General features: G+C 37.1%; 1 protein-coding gene across 1 annotated transcript; it reads left to right on the top strand.

Moving 5' to 3' along the window:
- Positions 1-2,564: 2,564 nt before the first annotated feature.
- LOC122081915 lies at positions 2,565-18,178 on the top strand. The gene is made up of 12 exons (XM_042649318.1): positions 2,565-2,837; positions 3,184-3,302; positions 3,394-3,500; positions 3,628-3,715; positions 6,479-7,688; positions 7,784-7,838; positions 7,945-8,026; positions 8,203-8,283; positions 8,728-8,832; positions 8,916-8,965; positions 10,928-11,042; positions 17,936-18,178. The coding sequence occupies exons 1-12, from the start codon at positions 2,594-2,596 to the stop codon at positions 18,008-18,010; spliced, it is 2,331 nt and encodes a 776-aa protein (XP_042505252.1). The 5' UTR covers positions 2,565-2,593; the 3' UTR covers positions 18,011-18,178.
- The last annotated feature ends 1,268 nt before the right edge of the window (positions 18,179-19,446 follow it).

The following is a 19,446-nucleotide window of genomic DNA, read 5'->3' as shown; positions in this document are numbered from 1 at the left end:
AAAAAAAAAAAGAAAAAAAAAGAAAAAAACGAAAAGGTTAATAAAAATGGATTAACCCCAATTTCAGATCAAGCATATGAGCCTCAAGCAAGCCCAACTAAGTATAGAAACCTGAGCCTACATGACCCATATTTCTAAAATTATGATATAGCCCACTGTCTCTCAAGCCCAACTTAATATATGGATCTATTGTTCTATTATACGTGACACAAAGTTTGTGTGTGCTGGGCCATTTGATCCATCTGGTCTGACAATAGTATGATCCCCAGCCAAAAACAATGCATGGGCTTTAATTTTTTTGTTGTCCAAGCCCAACTGCAATGCCACCTGCTTTGTCTCTAATTTTAGGGTAAGAATAGTTACTTGGCTGCAATGAGAGCACGTGTTGGAGTATCAATACGAATGAGATTGATTTCATAGAGTGGGTAGGTAGTTTCACAAGCCCCTATGTTTGAGTACAGGAACCACACGTAGGGAAAAGAACTCTACCTGGTCACAGCCCCTACATCCAAACACAAGGGGTGGTGAAAAGACCAACCTACCCCTCTAGTTGGATGCTTGTTTGCCTACTCATTTCATACAAATTCAACTAACTCATCTCAAACTTCACTCAGCCTTATCTAACTGAATTAAGTTAGATACATGGATCCTTTTTTTCTCCAATCAACTCAGTTTAAAGTTATACTTGTTACTACTCTTAAGCTATGCATATTTTCATCGCCACTTTTTCTAGAGTCATTTATGACTTACCTTTGGCTTTTTTTAAGTTTCTTCAGTTAGAATCAAATCATTCATTCATACTAGAACATTCAAAAGCCTCTGTTCATGCCACCTTAAATGATTACCTGGTGACTTGTCATGAATCGTAGTCACTACGAAATTAATTAGAATTTTTTTGTTCTTTTTGTTTTTTATACATAATTTCTAAATGAATTTTTACAATTCATATATCTTAACATCCATTCACCCAAATATATATATATATATATATCTTAACATCCTCATTTCATCTAAAATAAGCTTATTTATATATTTTTTCACTACCGACATTCATCTCCATGCATCATTGCTGATTGTATGATTTCTTATAAATTTTTCTTTCAAGTTTTAAAAAATCACTGCATCTGCCCTATTCTAATTTTTTTTTTTGTGCAACATCGTTCTCTTTTCACGCTTTAATTATATTTAAGCCCAAGTTTAATCCAAAATCTGTTGATTGATAATTGAAACCTAACATTTACACAATCCACCAAGTTGTTCTCAAATAGATTTTATATTTGGGCAATTGGATCCGGTCTTAAAGCTTTGGTCTGGCCCAATAAACTGTTATAGAGTCAAGCCACACGCTTGGCCCAAATTATAGGGAAGATCCGAAGATAAGAGTGGGCCGATTCTTGGGAGATCCAATTGACTTTTGGCTCTTCAGACTAATCCGACTTTGCCCATCTCTCAAGTCTCAACGAAGTAACGCATTACACGCTTCAACAGTTAGTTTGACCCGACAAAGAGACTCCACAAAGTTTAAAGTTGCGTTTGGTTACAATATAATTCCAAGAACTTAATTCTGTAAACTCTCAATTCGTGATTGGATGCAGAAATTATGCTCACTAATGTAGATCAATTCTAGGCATAGGAAAGGCAAAAAATCAGAATTATAATTCAAACCAAACATAACCTAGGTCAAAACCATTCATTTAATGGGGAGTAGGTTTTGAGTCCCTTTCAATCAAACAATAGAAGTACGTAGTGCCTAGGCGTTCTAAGCTTATCCATGAGATTAGATATGAAGGTATGACTTGTAAATTTGAAGCTTCTAGTTGCTAGTCATGATCCAAAGTTAATCTGTGTGATGATACTCTTCAACCACTAACAAAAATCTTAACCATCCCCCATGATATCAGGATGGTTCGCCAAAGTTTTGATGTTTGCGATTTTGTAGTACAAGCTCATTGCCTTATAAAATGGGTTTCGTGCTTTTCACGACTTGTGGGTTTCAGAAGTTCGCCTTTTGTAGACCCTAAGGTATTTTCCTTTTCAAGTTTCAACTCAATTGAAATTGTTTTAGTCGGCAAAGAAAATTTTGAAATACCTTAAATCTACGAAAGGATCATGGGTAGTGCATACCAAAACATTGTTTGATGAAGATATATAAGTTCGGATTAAGAATTGAATCGATCCTGTTCCTTATGCCGTTTCATAGATTTTTGTGAAATGACCCTTGCCCCTGTGTTCATGGGCAAATACCTATGTGTGCTTCTCTATTTGCCTAGGCACTGATGCAAAATCATACGATCGATTTCCAATTGTTTATCAATATTAATCCGTGATTAATTAACTTAATTTTTAAGAGGGACACGATGATCAATGCATATACAGGTCTCTCGGATAGAAAACTTTGCCCTATCTTTCATGAAAGATTTGAGTAAGAAATTTGACAAAAGGATGAATTATGATGTTGCCATTTCTATCGTCCGATCGTAATAATCGCTGTGATGTCATACTAGTGTCAGAATCACACGGTTGCCAACGAGATAAGGTCATTCGATTGGACCGCGAAGTGAATTTTCGGAGCTTTAGAAAAAGCCGCTCTCCAATGGGTTCTCAGTATTCCTTCTCATTTTCACCTTTCTCTCTCTTCCATTTTCACACACTGTTTTTTCGCTTCTTTTCTCTCTCTCTCTCTCTTGTTGTAAGGTCGGCTATGGCCACGGAGGAGGAACGAAGACAGGAAGCAGAACAAGAATGCCTTTACAAGACAAAAGTCGTACAGTTCTTGGGGCGCACGACACCCATCATTCTTCAGAACGACAATGGCCCTTGCCCACTCCTCGCTATATGTAATGCCCTTTTCTCTTCTCTCTGAGTTTTAGGGCTTTTGATTTATTTTCTTCATCTCCTCTCTTCGATTCTGGATTTTGTTTGGGAGATTTATGACGTACGGCTTTTATGTATCTTTCTTCATCTTGCTGAGTAGATTTGTTAATCGAGTTCTATCGCGAAGAATCTAATGATCAGAGAGCTGATTGCTGTTACTTTTCTTGCTTTGATTTGAAGGGATTGCGAATTGATGTTGTTTGGAATGTAGATGCTTTATTTTTTTTGTTCATATTTGACTGGCTTTTTTCCAATTATTTTGTTGTTACTTTAGGTTGTATTAATGCTCTGTTTTCATCTGGAGTATAGGTAACATTCTTCTTCTAAGGAACAACTTGAATTTGAATGTGGATGCTTCTGAAGTCTCATTACAGAAATTGCTTTCTCTTGTCGCGGAAAGATTGATTGATTTTAACAGCAATGTTGAGGTAACAACCTTTTTAGTCGTTCAGATGCGTTTATCAGTACTGCAAAAGCTGCTGTCAATTAACTTGTTATTTGCTTCGTGTTCGGATGCAGAATAAAGATGCTGGATATGTTGAGAACCAGCAACAGAACATAGCGGATGCCATTGACCTGCTCCCTCGACTTGCAACAGGGATTGATGTAAACGTTCAATTTAGGAGGTGGCTACTCCTCCACTCCTCCACTCCTCCACTCTTCCCATCATTCTTTGTTTATCATTGTCAGTTTTTGCTTCCTTTAGTTCATGGTGTTCTGTTTGGCTAAAGTATACGTGCTCATTACTCGTAGAATTGACGACTTTGAATTTACACGTGAGTGCGCCATATTTGATCTCCTGGACATTCCACTATATCATGGTTGGATTGTTGATCCCCAGGTATTACCTTCGAAGGCTTCATGGTTTCTGTCTATAGGCTTAAATATAAACCACTGATTCTTTTTCTTTTCAATTTTTTATTTTGATAGAATCAACTTTATTATTCATTGCTTGCAATTTCAGTGTCCAATATTTTAATTATTATTCATTGTGGTCATCGAATGTTGCTCAATTGTTGTAACTTGCAATGAACTTTTGAATAATAGCCTTGCTTGTAGCTCTATGCATGTTGGTATATGTGTAACATGAGACCTTGAGGGTGCATATTCTCTCTCGAATCATTGATTCCTAAGAAACATGGAGAAGAGTTCATGTAGTCCCCCAAAATACTCATAATCTAATTATGAATACTAGTTTAGATCAAGTTGGTCATGACTCATGAAAATGCTCATTCTAAACACTGAAAATATTTCATGACAGGTAAAATTCTTTTATTTGGATCTCTGAATTTGATTAAGTTGATCATTCACTTAAGGAAGTGGCATAGCAAGGCTGGAGCTGCTTGATGGGTGTAGCTGGTTCATGGCTTCATGCAGATCAAAAGAAGGATCTGATCTGGTGGGCTTAAGAGAGAGAATAAGAGAAGATAAGGGGCTGTTCCAGGGCTGCGAACAGTAAATTTTAGAGGGAAAAAAAAGAGTGGAGAGAATTGAGAGAAAGGAGGGGAAAACCCCAAATCGTGAGGGAAAGAGAGGGTAGGGAGGGAACAAGAGACAATCTCACTGTCAAATAAATCCTAATCAATTCCATTGTTCAAAATGTGAGGGCTGAACAGCCTTACACTTGTTTAAATAAAGGAATAGAATGGAACAGAAAAGAAAATTCCCATTCATGAGCATAATAGGAGTGGTATGGATTGACTTAACTACCTCAAAATTAACCCAAATAGATAGAGAAATCTCCTCTTAACAGGATAAAATAAGGAGTCCTAGACTGACTCATAAATTTGACCTATGATTATATGAAAGATAAACCCAAACTGAAAAAGAATACTTCCTCCTTGTGCAGGATAATGTTTGGATGCCCTAAAGAGACCAAATTAGTGAAAACTAAATCCAAATCAGATCTGGAATTTATTTTATTTTATTCTAGTCTTTACAAGTAAATAAATAGTCTTGCTAAATTATCCCATGATGTGAATCAAGGTTTAAAATCTTGATCTCGCTCTCACTCCTAATCTCACTAAACCAAAAAAGAGAGATCTGGTGAGATTTTGCCGAGATCTTGTATTTTTTCCTGTCAACTTGGTGGATGGTCTCGGTGGCCATAGGCCAGTATGGTCTTTGTAGCCCCCGAAACTTGTCATTCACCCTATTTTAGGCATCCTAAACATAGTGGAAACATCATTTTTTTCCCTTAAATCAAACCCAAAATTGTACTTTAACTCTGTACCCTATGTAAGTAGCCTTCGGGCCCGTCACCCTAGGCTATTCCACAATAAAAACAAACAACTATTGGCCATGTTTCTATGAAAAGATGGTTTTGAGAAGTAGTTTTTACCTAAAACTGCTCTTGAGAAGAAAAGGATCTCCAAAGGTTGATGATGAAGTGATAATCTCCCATGTCCAAGTGTTGAAGTTATTAATCTACACTGTAGAGAAGGTATATGGCAAGAAAATCTGCCAAAAGTTCACTTTTTCTTCAAAGCAGGGCAAGATAGGAGGGATATGTCGAGTTGGGGACTTGGGGGTCGAAATTATGTACATACCCCCCATGTGATTTTATCTTGAGACCAAGATATTCAGCGAGATCTAGACTGAGATATTGCACTTTTTACATATCACCCCTCATCTCATCTTGCCATTTTCAAATAGCGAGATAATAGAGAGATCTCGTCGAGTTTTTAAACCATGATTTGAACTCTGAGCTGGCCAGATTCATTGGATCTGGACAGTGGTGATAACTAAATTGGTCAGACCAGATTTGAACCTTCAATGAAGTAAATGGGTATCATTGACCAATAGCATTTTGTAACTTGTAGTTTGAGGAAGAGTGTATCTCCAGAAGCTAGGGTATTTATATTCGTGCTACTTGTATCTTACACTGGATTTGTATTTTTTGGGATACCTTTGTTGTTCTGAAAACTAATTGGAAAAGTAGTTGTGGCTTGAACACCACAAACATGCCAATCTCTATTTATGGATGCTGAAGTAAATATTTGGGGCTTTTAAGGATAGATGAATATATCGAGAAGTTTATCTGCTTTAAAGGTAGATCGTCTATTTATAACACTATAATTTGCATGGGTAGACATCAAGGGCCTTTTGTAAAGGGGTGTGGGGGTGGGGGAAGGGAAGTTATGGCAATAAACAATACCTATTTTGGCATGAGCACCTCTATTGGCAATGTCAAGCTTGGTCTAAGTTTACAATGGTAAACAATCTGTGCGATGGATTGTACTGACAATGTCAATTGATTGTTTACTTTCAAATTTCAAGTAACATGAATCCTTTCAAAATTGCTTCTTTTGTGTCCTTTCAACATTGTCCATACTTAAAAAATTTCCTTATAAATTTTTTGCCAACTTTGTTGAATCATTTTATCTGTAAGTTTACATAATTCATATTGAATTTTTCTTACAAACTTGGATTAGTTAAACATTTAATTTCAATCATAAAGTGTATGTTTTCCTGAATTAGGAGAACATGAGAGTCTGTTATTTGAAATGCGGTTTGAACATTTACTTACTAAGTGTCACTTCTAGTTATTGACAGTCAACTCTGCGTGTAATGGTCACTGATTTGTATATTTGACATGTACTAGGATTGTGCCACTGCGAATGCAATTGGATCCAAGTCCTATAACACTCTTATGGGGGAGCTTGTTGCCCTTGAAACAAAAAATTCAGAACATAAGAGCAACTCTGAAGAAGATTCTATTGATTTTGCTGCTGCGACGGCTGCAACTTTAGGTGTTCCCTCACCATCTCTTTCAAGAGGTAGATCTTTTGATGAATCACTGTGTGCTGTATCTGGCCATCAGGAAGGAAAAAAGGGAGACTTAGAGGAACAAGCAGAACTGTTAAGAGCCTTGCAATTGTCAGAAGCTGAAGTGCTGACTTCAATGGATGAGTCTCCATCAGCTGATACAAGTGGGGGTAATAGGTCTGCAAATGTAGAAGAGACTGAGCATCATCACAGTAATGGGTCAGAGTTCCTTGCAGATGCTTTAGTGAGGCACATTAGTGATGAACATGAAGTTAAAAGTGGGGGTAATAGGTCTGAAATTTTAGAAGAGACCGAGCATCTTCAAAGTAATGGGTCAGAGTTCCTTGCAGATGCTTTGGAGAGGCACTCCAATGATGAACATGAAGTACACCATCTGTCAAAACCTTCCATATCACGAGGTCCTACTGCCTTTTGTGGTGGCAATGATATTGTGATATCTTCTGAAAGTACTTTGAAGGAAAATGATTCATGCTCAAAGATTGAAGCTGGGATTCATGTTGATCATTTAAAGAATTATGGATCTCAGGAACATTTTATTTCTACTGACTTGATGGAGAACATTGGAACTGACATATTGGTTCATAACCGAAGTGAACCTTTCCATTATCTAGACCAAGATTTCTCCTCTCCCTCAAAAGACCATATGCATGGCTCTGAAAGGGATCCTCAAGTTGAACAAACATGCTTATTGGATACTTCCATGTCTGAAATTCATCATGAACCAGCAAATAATCTTGGTGTTTGTGAAACTACAGCATCTACTTGTGCATCTACCTCAAATCCTGAGTCTGGTGAATTTAGTGGCAGTAGTCCGCACATAGATCAAGCCAAGAGTGTTGCCTCGAGCCTTGAAGGAAGTGAACCCATATATGAAGGAGAGGAGTGCGTACTTGACTCAGGATTAACAGTTTATGAAAATAGGGAGCCTATGTATGAAGGTGAGATGGTTCTTGCTGAGCAAGCTGACAATGGTGCTGGAGATGGAAATGGCATGCATCCCGGGGAAAAAATCACTCAACAGAAAGGTATGTGGTTACTTGACATCAAGGAGGATGATTGTATAAGCTGTCCTTTTATTCCTTGATTTTATGACTAATTTTTTTCTTGTTCTTGCATTTAGGGGAAATTATCAAGAATTTTCTGAGGAACAGTGCCAGCCAATTAACCATATATGGGTACGTGATGGTTTTCTTTCTTTAGAAGTTTCCTTTTTCTTAATCTGGGACTTTAATTTTTGCTAAACATGCTATAAGGTAATTCTTGTCATTTTGGCTTTTGCAGCCTCTTTTGCCTACAGGAAGGTCTAAAGGAACGGGAGCTTTGTGTTTTCTTCCGGAATAATCACTTCAGCACCATGTTCAAGGTCAGTTCCATGTAATTTTTTTCATCTTCTTCAATTCAGTTGTGCTGCTCATTGACAGCCAGATGTTATTCTAGTTGTTAAATGAACAGAAGGAAACATTTGGATAGTTCTCAGTGGCCCAGCTTTTCTCCGCATGAACTTACTGGTTATTTCTAAATCCTCAATTCTGTTTGCAGTTTAATGGTGAACTTTATCTCTTAGCCACTGATCAAGGTTACATAAACCAGCCTGATTTAGTATGGGAAAAATTAAATGAGGTAAGACTGTTCCCTAGGGTAATTCAAATGCCTCCAAAGTTTCGTTGTACATTGTTATCTCCTGTTGCTGTCTATCTTTGTGGTTGTGAATCTTTCCGAAAGTGCACATGTTAACTCCTATCCATAGTTTGAAAACTCGGGTTTCGGTCTGACCGGAATTTTGTCTAAACAGTGTATTTTTGTCCTATGATGTAGACATGACCGAAATAACCGAAATTTTAAAAATTTTGGCAGGATTTCACCGAGTTTTTGAACTATGCTCCTATATAATTAGTAATTATTCTTTTCAGAAAACATTGATTCAACATGCCTGTAAAGACTGTATGCTCTATGCTTGACTGTATGCTCTATCCTTGCACTTTGGCTGTACACTCATAGAGTGGGCAATTGCTGCCATATTCTTTTAATCTAATTTTCTGATATTTAACACCCTTGTATTTTCAGGTAAATGGAGATACAATGTTTATGACAGGCAACTTCAAGGAATTTAAAGTTGAAAATCATTTCAATAACCAATGGGATGAGCAAAATGCGGTGGCCAGTGCTGCTGTATGGATCACTCTGTTCTCATATAATGTTCTAAATTTGTCATTATTGGCTCCAATGAACTAATAAAAAATTTCTTACATCAGGACTACATTGCAAGCATTGATAATTCAGTGACCGCGGGTTTGACTTTAAAGTAATTTTTCTTTGCCAATGCCTTTCCTGTTTTTTCATCCTAAGTGTGTTAGTTTTTCTTTTATATTTCGGCTCTTAGTTGGAGAATAATGATAATCTGTAATATTTGCCTTTGTCGGGATTCTTTCTTCTGATAACCTGAATCATTGTGGAGATGGCATCAAGATTTGAGATAAGGGAAATGTCCTAAGGTTGCAATTCTCAGCCTAGCCTCCTAGCTCTCATGGACCTGCCCAAACTGACCCAGCTAATAAAGAAGCCATGGTTGGGTTTGTCCTTCGAACTGATGCAGTTTGCAGTTAGAAAGAAGAGAAACATAAGGTCTTTTTGAACAAAACCAGCTTTGCAATTGAACTTTCCTGGTTTCCTTAAAACCAGGATCGTAGAAGTTGTAGGACAGTTTTCCATTTTATTTATTATTCTATTTGTTAAGTTAGGCTAGGATATAATTGCTAAGTTACAGCACCTTTTCTCTATTCTCGTAGAATTTTATTTGTTGTAGGTTACTCCCATTACTGCATTCGTATGAAGAGTTCCTAGAGTCCAGTTGTTTCTTTCTTTATTTAGTATCTTAGTCGTTTTAGGATACTCCAAGCATACCCTGTGGTCGGAGAGTCCCGGTTATTTATTTCTTTCTTGTTTTGAGTTTTATTTAAAGCACTTAAAAGGCTACCAGCCCCCTTACGATTTAGTGAATGAAGCTTGCTTTGCTTTCTATTCTGTGGTGATTCAGATTCAGTCCCTGCTGTGGTGATTCAGTAGGTTTGATTGGTATTGATTCCAATCAAGGATTTCATGTGGTGATTCCTGAAATTCAAATCCCTCCTTTTCTAATCTTCTTTCACCATTAAACAGTTGGATCTTATCTCTCCTTTAATTCTGTTTCTAATTTAGTTATTATTCTGTTAGTTCTTTCATGCTCTTCCAAGTTTTGATTTCTAATCCAATTTTCTATCAATTTCTAGAATTCTGTTTGCAATATACTCCATAAAATTTTGATTCTAGAACTGATTGTTCAAATCTGATTTCAGATACCTGTCTGGATTTGGTGCCTGAACATTCTCTGTTATTCTTGTTCCGATCCAATCATTCTTTGCTATCGAATTGAACAATCCTTCTTCAAGTTGGTTTCTTGAAAAAATCTCAGCTTTGGTTAGTCTTTTCTAATTTTGATTTTACATCTATATTGAGTTATTATTGCAGAGTTTTCATTACTATGTAAGCACCAGTCTACTCTGATCAATTTCTATTTTGAACTCCAGTTCAGGTTTCAATTTCTGGTTCTTGAAGCTTTCCTCTTCCAGTAGGGTTCTTCAATAGTTAGTGATCCAGCCCTTGGGATTGATCCTAATTTCTGTTATATTATTTTCCTTAACCAGTAACACCTTTGACTAGATTTTTTACCACATCTTATTTACTAATATTCTGATATTTGAATTTCCTTAAATCTATTTTGGGTTCCTACCTCCTATCCTGGTTTATATGAAGGTTTATTTCTAAACCTTAAACCTTAGGTGATTAGAATCCCCATCAGTGTTCCATTTATTGCGTGGGCAGGTCTTCAGATGGGTCCCAGTCACAACAAGCTAGTGTGCCCCTGACAAATTGCTCAAGTATGCATATTCTGCAACCTGTTTCGGCAGGTTCAGGATGGCTATAAAGCCCTTGACACATAGACTTGATATTCTATTTTCCACTCCTTACATGCATTTTGTTCCCTCCCCCCCTCTCCCCCCAAAAGCTGTCTGTCTTCCATCTAAAAGAAAAATTTACCTGTAAAATATCATTTGCAGGAAAAAATTTATGATGAAACAAACAGAGATTAAGAAGAGGAGCCAGACATGTTAAAAGTCTTACCTAAAAATGTTGTATAAAGTGCTGAGAAATTCACTTGTTTGGGGGTAGACCTTATCTGTTGACTGTTGAATGATAAACCTCTAATTGTGCCATGTTATTTTGACAGCTCCGACCTGCAACTGGCAATAGCACTACAACAACAGGAATTTGAGCAGCAGCCTCAACGGCAGAACACAAAACAACCAGCCACCAGCAGTTCAAGGCTTGTCACAGGTCCACAGGTAAAATTCTGGATTTTAGGGAGTCATATTTGTCCATATTATTCACCCAAAAAAAAAAAAAAATCTGTCCATATTTCTTAACCTGCCAAATTGAACTGTTCTGCTAACCCAAATAAACCTGTGGGTGGAACTTATTATAAACTTCCAATTGGATTGGATGAACAATTTTGGAAGGAGAATGTAAAAATAGAATATGAACTTGGATTCAATGAACTTGTTGTCTTATCAACCTTGGACTTGGATGAAGCATCTAATGTTTGTATAGTGCTATTCAAACTTTTAACAAAAAATGAGAAATTTCACATGACAAAGTGCACAGGTTAATTGATTAGAAAATTATTATGGAATCTCTAAAAGAAACAATTAATGATTATGGGGGAACTGAGGAAGATTTTGTGTAGAATGTGTCTGATGTTTCCCCAAGTAAGGTTTGGTTGCTAATATTGCTGAAATTTCATGTTTGATCTATGCTTTGGAGCTTCTCTGATTGGACTTTCTTATTCATATGGTTTAAGGGTGGTGGTTTATTCATCCCATCCTTTTTTTGCCATCCAAATGCAGAAAACTCGGTCATATGGGCCTAAATTTGTCGTCTAGGATTTTCTGTTATTTCTGGACCCAACCAGAACTTTGTGACTGATCAATGGCCTGGGACAGACTGCTCTACCCATAGTTGTCACGGCGTCAAATCGATCCAAGGCGGTGGAGGGGTGGCTAATCGATTTGGCGATGAATTGCCCGTTTTGGCGTTGCCATGGCGGTCAGATTGCCCGCGTGTCATTTTTTATTTTTTCTATTTTCTAAAATTATTTAATATGCTATTTTTTTATTTTCCCTATTTTTTAAAGTTATTTAGCATGCTACAAGCCTAGAATATATACCCTATAACATATAAAACAAACATTAAGTAACATCAAATAATCAAAAAAATCAACATAGCCATATCATTTCATCAAAAATCAACATAAATTATTGACTTATACAGTTATACATCAATTCATCACTCATCAAGTCATAAAAAATCAACATATACATCACACAAAAGTAAAAAGTAAAAAGCTAACCTGTGACTGAAGCTTGAAAGCAATGATTGGAAGTGAGTGAGCAACCTGAACAAAGTAAAAGGTATATCATATATGAATGAGAGATATATATTTGGAAACCTAAGAATAGAATCAATAGATCAAATGATAAGATAAGTGGCTGACCTGTTAAGCTATTAATGACTTACTGAAGCAATAAAGCTTGATAGCAAATTAACTCAACATAAAAAAAAAACTTAACTAATCATCCAAGTTCAAAGTTTAAAGTTTAAACAATATATAAAATCCAAACACTCAAACAGTCAAACACAAATAACTTAATCATCATAATCATCCAACAAATCAACAGATGGCAGATTCCTTTGTTGTCCACTAGAAGCATTTGCATTTTCACCAAAGTTATCTATGACATCCAAGTCATCATTCACATCATCCTCTTCTTCCAAATCTTCTTCCCCATCTGATTCTGATGACTCCCCAACAGCCCTCCCTCTACCACGGCGTGTGTAGCACAAATTTCCTCTAGAGGTTGATGATTGAGCTCTCCTGGGTCGATTGGGCCCCTCAATTGTTGCCCCCATTGCTCTACCAGCAACGTGCCATGTGAGATCAGCATCGGGATGGACTACATCATCCATTTGCTCGTCAATCATCCACTCACTACTCCAATCTAGTTCATCAAGCACAAGTGGATCATAATTTCTGTTGAGGAGACGCCTTTGTTGAAACCTTTCTTCTAGGCGGCGATTGTATTGAACATAGACTAGATCATTCAAACGTTGATGTTCCAGCCTATTCCTCTTCTTGGTATGAATCTGAATTCATAAACAATAGAGAACAACAAACAAAGTTATTGGTCTAAAAATAAAAAGTCTAAAATATGAAATAGATGTAATACCCAGCTACTTACAAACTCAAATGTGCTCCAGTTGCGCTCGCAACCAGAAGAGGAGCAACAAAGCCCTAGAATACGTCTTGCAATCTTTGAAAGCTCAAAAGCATAACCTCCAAATGAACCCCACCCAGTAACTATAAAAAATAAATATATATATATATATATATATATGTAAATAGCTAGATTGATATTTAATATATCACACAAACAAGACAACTAAACAATGTACTCTACTTACTAGGACTCATGGTTGCCCGTGATCTAATTGCCATATCCGAGGCAAAACCACCTCGGGAATATCTATACAAAGTGGCTTGAGTATTTATCTTGTCTTGTAAAGATGGTTCATGTATCATTCTTTCAATGACTTCATTAAATGCAAGCTATAGAGAAGATATAATTTGGTAGCCACCATCATCACATTCCTTATAAGAAAAAAATTTGCCAGGATTAAGAAATAGTCCTGCTCCATACATAGGACGCCCCATCTGAATCTCCCAACGCCTATTAACAATATCTAACACTTTCTTGTATTGCCTTTCTTTATCTCCAAAATTTTCTTTTATTTTAATTTTTGCCTCATCCATGGCAAATTGAACCTCAGGCATAGAAGGCCTCTCATCACCATCCACAATCCTCAAGACAGTAAGAAGTGGCTTTGAAGCTCTAAGACAATTTTCCACACCATTCCAAAATGCTACAGCAAACACCGTCTCAACCACTTTCTTCCCAGCTTCGATCTTTGCCAAATTAGAACTAGTCAATTCTTCTGAAATAAACAAATGTCTCAAGTCATCTTTATGTTTTAACAAGTTTTGAAGTGTCAGAAATGCAGTTGCAAATCTAGTAGCTGTTGTCCTCACAAGATCCCTCCCATTTGTTCTAGCCCTCATTGCATCAAGAATGCGTGTGTGCCTGTAGATGAAGTTGGTTACTTTTTTTGCCTTACTTATCACATTCCTATTAGAATTCAAGAATCCTATTTCCTCCAACATCAGGTCAATGCAATGCGCTGCACAAGGAGTCCAATACAACTTTGTCTTCTTCTGCATCAGCATTGTACCGGCTAATTTATAAGCCGATGCATTATCTGACACAACTTGCACAACATAGTCCTCACCAATTTCTTGAACTTTGTTGTCAATCAATTCAAACAATTTCTCTGCAGTTTGAGATATACTAGATGCATCAACAGATTCCATAAAATAAGTCCCCTTTGGACAGTTAAGGAGGAAATTAATTAAATGCCTTCCTCTTTTATCCGTCCACCCATCAGTCATTAGAGTGCACCCATTCTGCTTCCAATACTCTTCATATTTATTCTTCATCTCTGCAGTTCTATCCTTTGCTGCCTTTAACAATGGCACTTTCACTTCATGATAACTTGGGGGCTTATATCCTGACCCGTACTGTGCAATAGATTCCACCATCACCTCAAACCTCTTTGACTTAAGAGCATTGAATGGAATACCACACTGATAAACCCAGTCAACAATGTGACTATCAACTCTCTTTTTTTCTTTCGCTGATCTAAACCGGTTCTCTATAGTAGTCTGAGTACTACCTTTAAGATGCCTCTCAGCAACCACTTGCTCAGGAGTCCGTCTAACATGAGCATCCATGGGGCCCCTTACTTGTGGCTGAATGACTACTTTCTTTTTCTTAGCAGATGTCCCAAAGCTAGGAATAAGTCTGGAGGTTGTAGAAGAAGGAGTCCTACTAGACTGTCTTTGACCTTCAACTTCTATATCACCATCTACATCCACACCAGCACCAGCACCAGCACCAGCACCAGCACCAGCACCAGCACCAGAATCAACATCAACATCATCATCATCCAAAATGTCTTGCATCATTTTCTTCTTATTGCGCATAAGAGCTGCATTCATCTCTGTAGCAATCGCTACAGTTGTCTTGGTACACTTAGCAACATCTTCATATCTACCCACCAAATGTTGCTTTAACCTTTTAATTCCACACTTGAAGTTTTTTCCACAAAGAGTGCATTTAACAAGGTTCTTGTCTGAAAGGTCAGGCCACTACCCATACTTCCACGTAGGGTCATTTGATTTGGCTTTCCTGGTTGGGTCTTTGGATGGATCATATGCAGCCGTGCTTATATTATCACCCCCACTACTACCACCAACAGTACCATCCATTATGAACTCCTATAGTCCTATTATCCTACAAGTTACAAAACATAGTAACAAAGTATGTTAAGTGTTAACCAATAACATTAACATGATAACATAAAAAAAAAACAATCAAAAACTCACAAATCCAACTTAATCATTTCACTTAACACAACCAAGACCAATGTCAAGTTCTTATATATTTTTTTTCCAGCAATCTAAAATATATGATTTCCCACCTTCAGATCAAGCTCTAGATAGTAGATAACTAGATATACAACTAAAGAGAAAAACATATTATAAACATCGAAAAGGCTAAAAGTAAAACAACATAGAACAGAAAAAGGACATGAATCCATCTAAACCCATATGATAATTCCTGCATTTTTTTCAACCCACCAAAAAACAAATAATAGAAGGTACTGAAACTGAAAAAATCAAAGAGAAACTCAAAGAACCAGAGGGCAGAGGTTGCAGAGAATAACCAACCGGAGCAGATAATAGAAGGCAAGTTGCATAAAAGAAAAGAACAAAGATCGAAGTTACTCGCAGGTGGGGCCATTACCTGGTTGTTGCTCTTGCTGCCGGAGGAGATGTCGCAGACGATATCGTATTGTGGTTGTTGTCGTTCTTGCTGCCGGAGAAGGAGAAGGAGAAGACGTCGTTGTTGGTTGTTGCCGGAGAAGGAGGAGAAGAAGAAGAAGTTGCAGGTGGTGGCTGCCGGAGAAGACGTCAGGAGAAGAGAAGACGGTCTTGCTGCCGGAGAAGGAGAAGAAGAAGAAGTTGCAGGCAGTGGCTGCCGGAGAAGGAGAAGAGAAGACGTCGAGGGTTTTGGTCTCTTCGGGCGTCGGGTGTTTCAATTTTACGCTGCCATATAATAAACAAAATGTTGTTAGTAAAAAAAAAAAAAACCAATTAAAATATAATAAACAAAATATTGTTAGTAAAAAAAAAAATATAACACATAAAGTCGACCGCCTAGGGAATAAATCGTGACATGGCGTCCATGGCGTCGACATGGCGATGCCTAGCTTTCCATGGCGACCGCCAATTGTGAGAGAGACAGATCGTAGGATTGCCATGACCAATTTTTACCGCCGAGACGCCAAATCGCCGCCTAGGCGACGCCTTGACAACTATGGCCCTACCTCTCTTGGACATTATTTGGCCTGGTGGCTATTTTCAGTGATTTGAACCTTGAAGTCCTATCTTCTCTACCTACAAACCATTAAGGCAGTCTGTAAACTCCGACATGATTCATGTTTGGACAATCTGTTGATGTGTGATCTACTAGTTGTGGTTCTAGATTAGATATGGGGTTTAGGAGACAATACATTAAGGGTTACGCATGATTTCGATTTGTGAGTAAAAATATTTAAATAAGGAATTACTGTATTGGCTATGGAGTACTCTCAAATTGGGAATCTGGGTGGCTTAGGACAGGCTGATAATCCCACCCCCCACCCCCAAAAAAAAAAAAAAAAAAAAAAAAAAAAAAAAAAAAAAACCCCATTCAAGAATAGAGCGAACATGAATTCTTGAACTAGTTAAGGCTGATTTAAGTTGAGTTGACTTTTATGAATTTTTGAACAATTTTTCTGGTGGCATTGATGAAACCTAAGAAATTAATTTTAAAGAACATGTACTACACATAGGAACTCGTGTGAGGGCCACTTACTAGACAACTATTGATTGCCAAAAACTTCCTAAGAAATTCCATACCGTAAAATCTGGAAGAACCAATTTGAAACCCTTGTCAGTATTATGGTCTCAAACTTTTTGCAGATCACATTGGATTTCTGAGATCTTGGGATTGATTATTTGCAACAGAAAAGCTTTCAAATGAATAGAAAGTCAAGCCAAACAGCAAGCCTTGCTACTTTGTAATTATGATCTCTAGAAGAAGTGATGGACTGGAAGACTACATTAAAATTACCCTGAGAAGTTGGATTCCTATTTATGATTTAAGGATTTTGATATAGTATAGGCACTATCAGTGGAGACTAGACACTCAAATTAGCAAAGTTGACATGTTGCAGATTGGCTCAACAGCCTAGATGTGAACCAATAGTAACATGAAAAGAACTCGATGCTTTGAAGCCTGATTTAGTGGTCTCTTCTAAAACCTACATGCAGTAGGAAATGCGAAGGAAAAACATTCCCGTTGGTAGAGGAGAGATGATGGCAGCTGTTTGTGATTCCTGATCAAATAGCTAGTCTGGTACATATTTCTTGTAATAAAAACAAGAGCTGAGTTTTTTCCTTTTATACATGCAATGGCAAGGATTGGTGCATAGTTCAACAATCTGATATTCTGTGATGAGTGATCCTTTGGTGCCTGAATTCCCCCACTCCCTCTTCAATCTCAATTCTTACAGAGTGAATTCTAGGTTCTTACTACTCGGTAAGCATATTTGATAGATCTATATGTAATTTACCACATGTCTGTGCATGTTTGAAGTCCTACACTTTGTTTAACATACCAGTCATCTTGATTAGGTGTGGGAAACCACAGACAGAAATTGTTTGTAGATAGTGGCTGTCCAGAGATGAGCTCATCCAAACTTTTTAAATTCTTATGGTAGATTTGCTAGATCATATAAATAGCATTATTTGCTCTGAGATATAGCTGTTATCATGGATATAAAAGAATTCAACTTATTGATAAGCTGAAAAAATGTTCTCAAAATCCAAGTTTTATTATGTGCATTTTATTTGTTTGTCATATCAATACCCTCACTGACCTCTTATACTGCTATGAATGAGATGGGGAGTTTTGTTTCCACCTTTTATCCTGCTCGACCTAATTTGTTCCTTGGTCAGGTGCCAAAGAGCAGTGGCAGCTATTCATCTTCAAAGCAGGAAGCAAAGTCAAAAGACAAGTGTATCGTGATGTAAAATTAGCCAAGAGTTGTCACAATGTACTGTAAATGGTGTAATTTGTTCTAATTTGATTTGCATAACAGAAATCAACGTGATTTTCAATCTTGGATTAGAGGGGATTTTTTTTTTTTTTAAATGTATATAAGAATTTGTGTGTATATAGGGAGGATCCAAATTGCTGCATACTGTCTTATACAAGCATTTACATTGTAATAAATTTCTTTTAAAAAAAAGGGTCTACACAAGAGAAGCTCATATTTGGCTATCGCCCAAGAGAATTCCCTAGAGGCTAGAGCTATGAGCTACTATCTCTGATCCGGTACCTACGAAACAAAACCATCCCAATACCTGCCGTGAAGTAACAGAAAAAAGGGGGCTAACAACAGTCACTTTTCACAACTTTAAGAACACGCTATTTTTTTTATGGGAATAGTAAAATATTCATTAATTGAAGTAACTTAAAAAAATCAATGTTAGGATGGAGTTTCTCATATGAAATAAGCTGTTAGTAGGCATATGACAAAATGGGGTATGAACAAAATTTATAAACATCCAAAAAAGGAGGATATTGTTCCAAAGTCATTATTGGTACTGTTGTTGGAGAGGTCGCAATCCCATTGGAGAGGGCTCGAGTAGCGACTTCAACATTTTTCCCTGTCATCATATAATCGGCAGAGTACATTTTCCTCGATTAATGCTACTTAAAGCCCATCTTGAGATATTATTAACAGGATCAGTAACAATTGTACACATTAAAATTGTTGAATTTCAGACCGGAATAATGGATGGTCCTTGAAATATATTTAAGGGAACATAGTGTGTGTGAGTCACCCGTTGGCAACTAGAATGATTGGATTAAGCAGTCCAATACTTTACATGATATAAAACAGGGGACATGATATAAAACAGAGGATGGGTTAAGTGAGGTTTATTCGTAAGTGACCTGATTTCTGTGTCCAGAGGACATGATATAAAACAGAGGATGTGTTGAGTTAGGTTTATTCATAAGTGAACTGATTTCTGGGTCCAGATGATGTAACAAGATATTATAAATGTAGTAAAGAAATTATGAAGATCAATAGCAAGTACAGTGTCAGAATTAAAGAAAACAGAGTATGGGTTAGGCTTAAGACCAAGCTATTGCTCACAACAGTTGTGATATAAAATATGCCAAGAATTTGGGATTCAAAATATGCCAAGAATTTGGGATTCAGCTCCTCTCCAATGCTTTGGGTGCCCAACTAGGCATCTGAGGTTGGGAGAATCTGAACATGCACCGCCAAGTTCACCCAACAGTCAGATGATGGGTTGAAGGCACCCAACGCATCGGAGAGATTTTTTTTCAAGAGTTTGTCACAATGTACAGTAAATGAAATAATTTTTATTTTTTTTAGTGGAAATGAAGAAAATTAAAATCAAGAAAAATAACTAAGTACATCAATATCATGATT

The sequence above is a fragment of the Macadamia integrifolia genome, chromosome 6 (genome assembly GCF_013358625.1).
Source record: "Macadamia integrifolia cultivar HAES 741 chromosome 6, SCU_Mint_v3, whole genome shotgun sequence".
In the NCBI taxonomy this organism is placed as follows: Eukaryota; Viridiplantae; Streptophyta; class Magnoliopsida; order Proteales; family Proteaceae; genus Macadamia; species Macadamia integrifolia.
The sequence above is the reverse complement of the archived record's forward strand: the minus strand, read 5'-3'. Positions and strand labels throughout refer to the sequence as shown.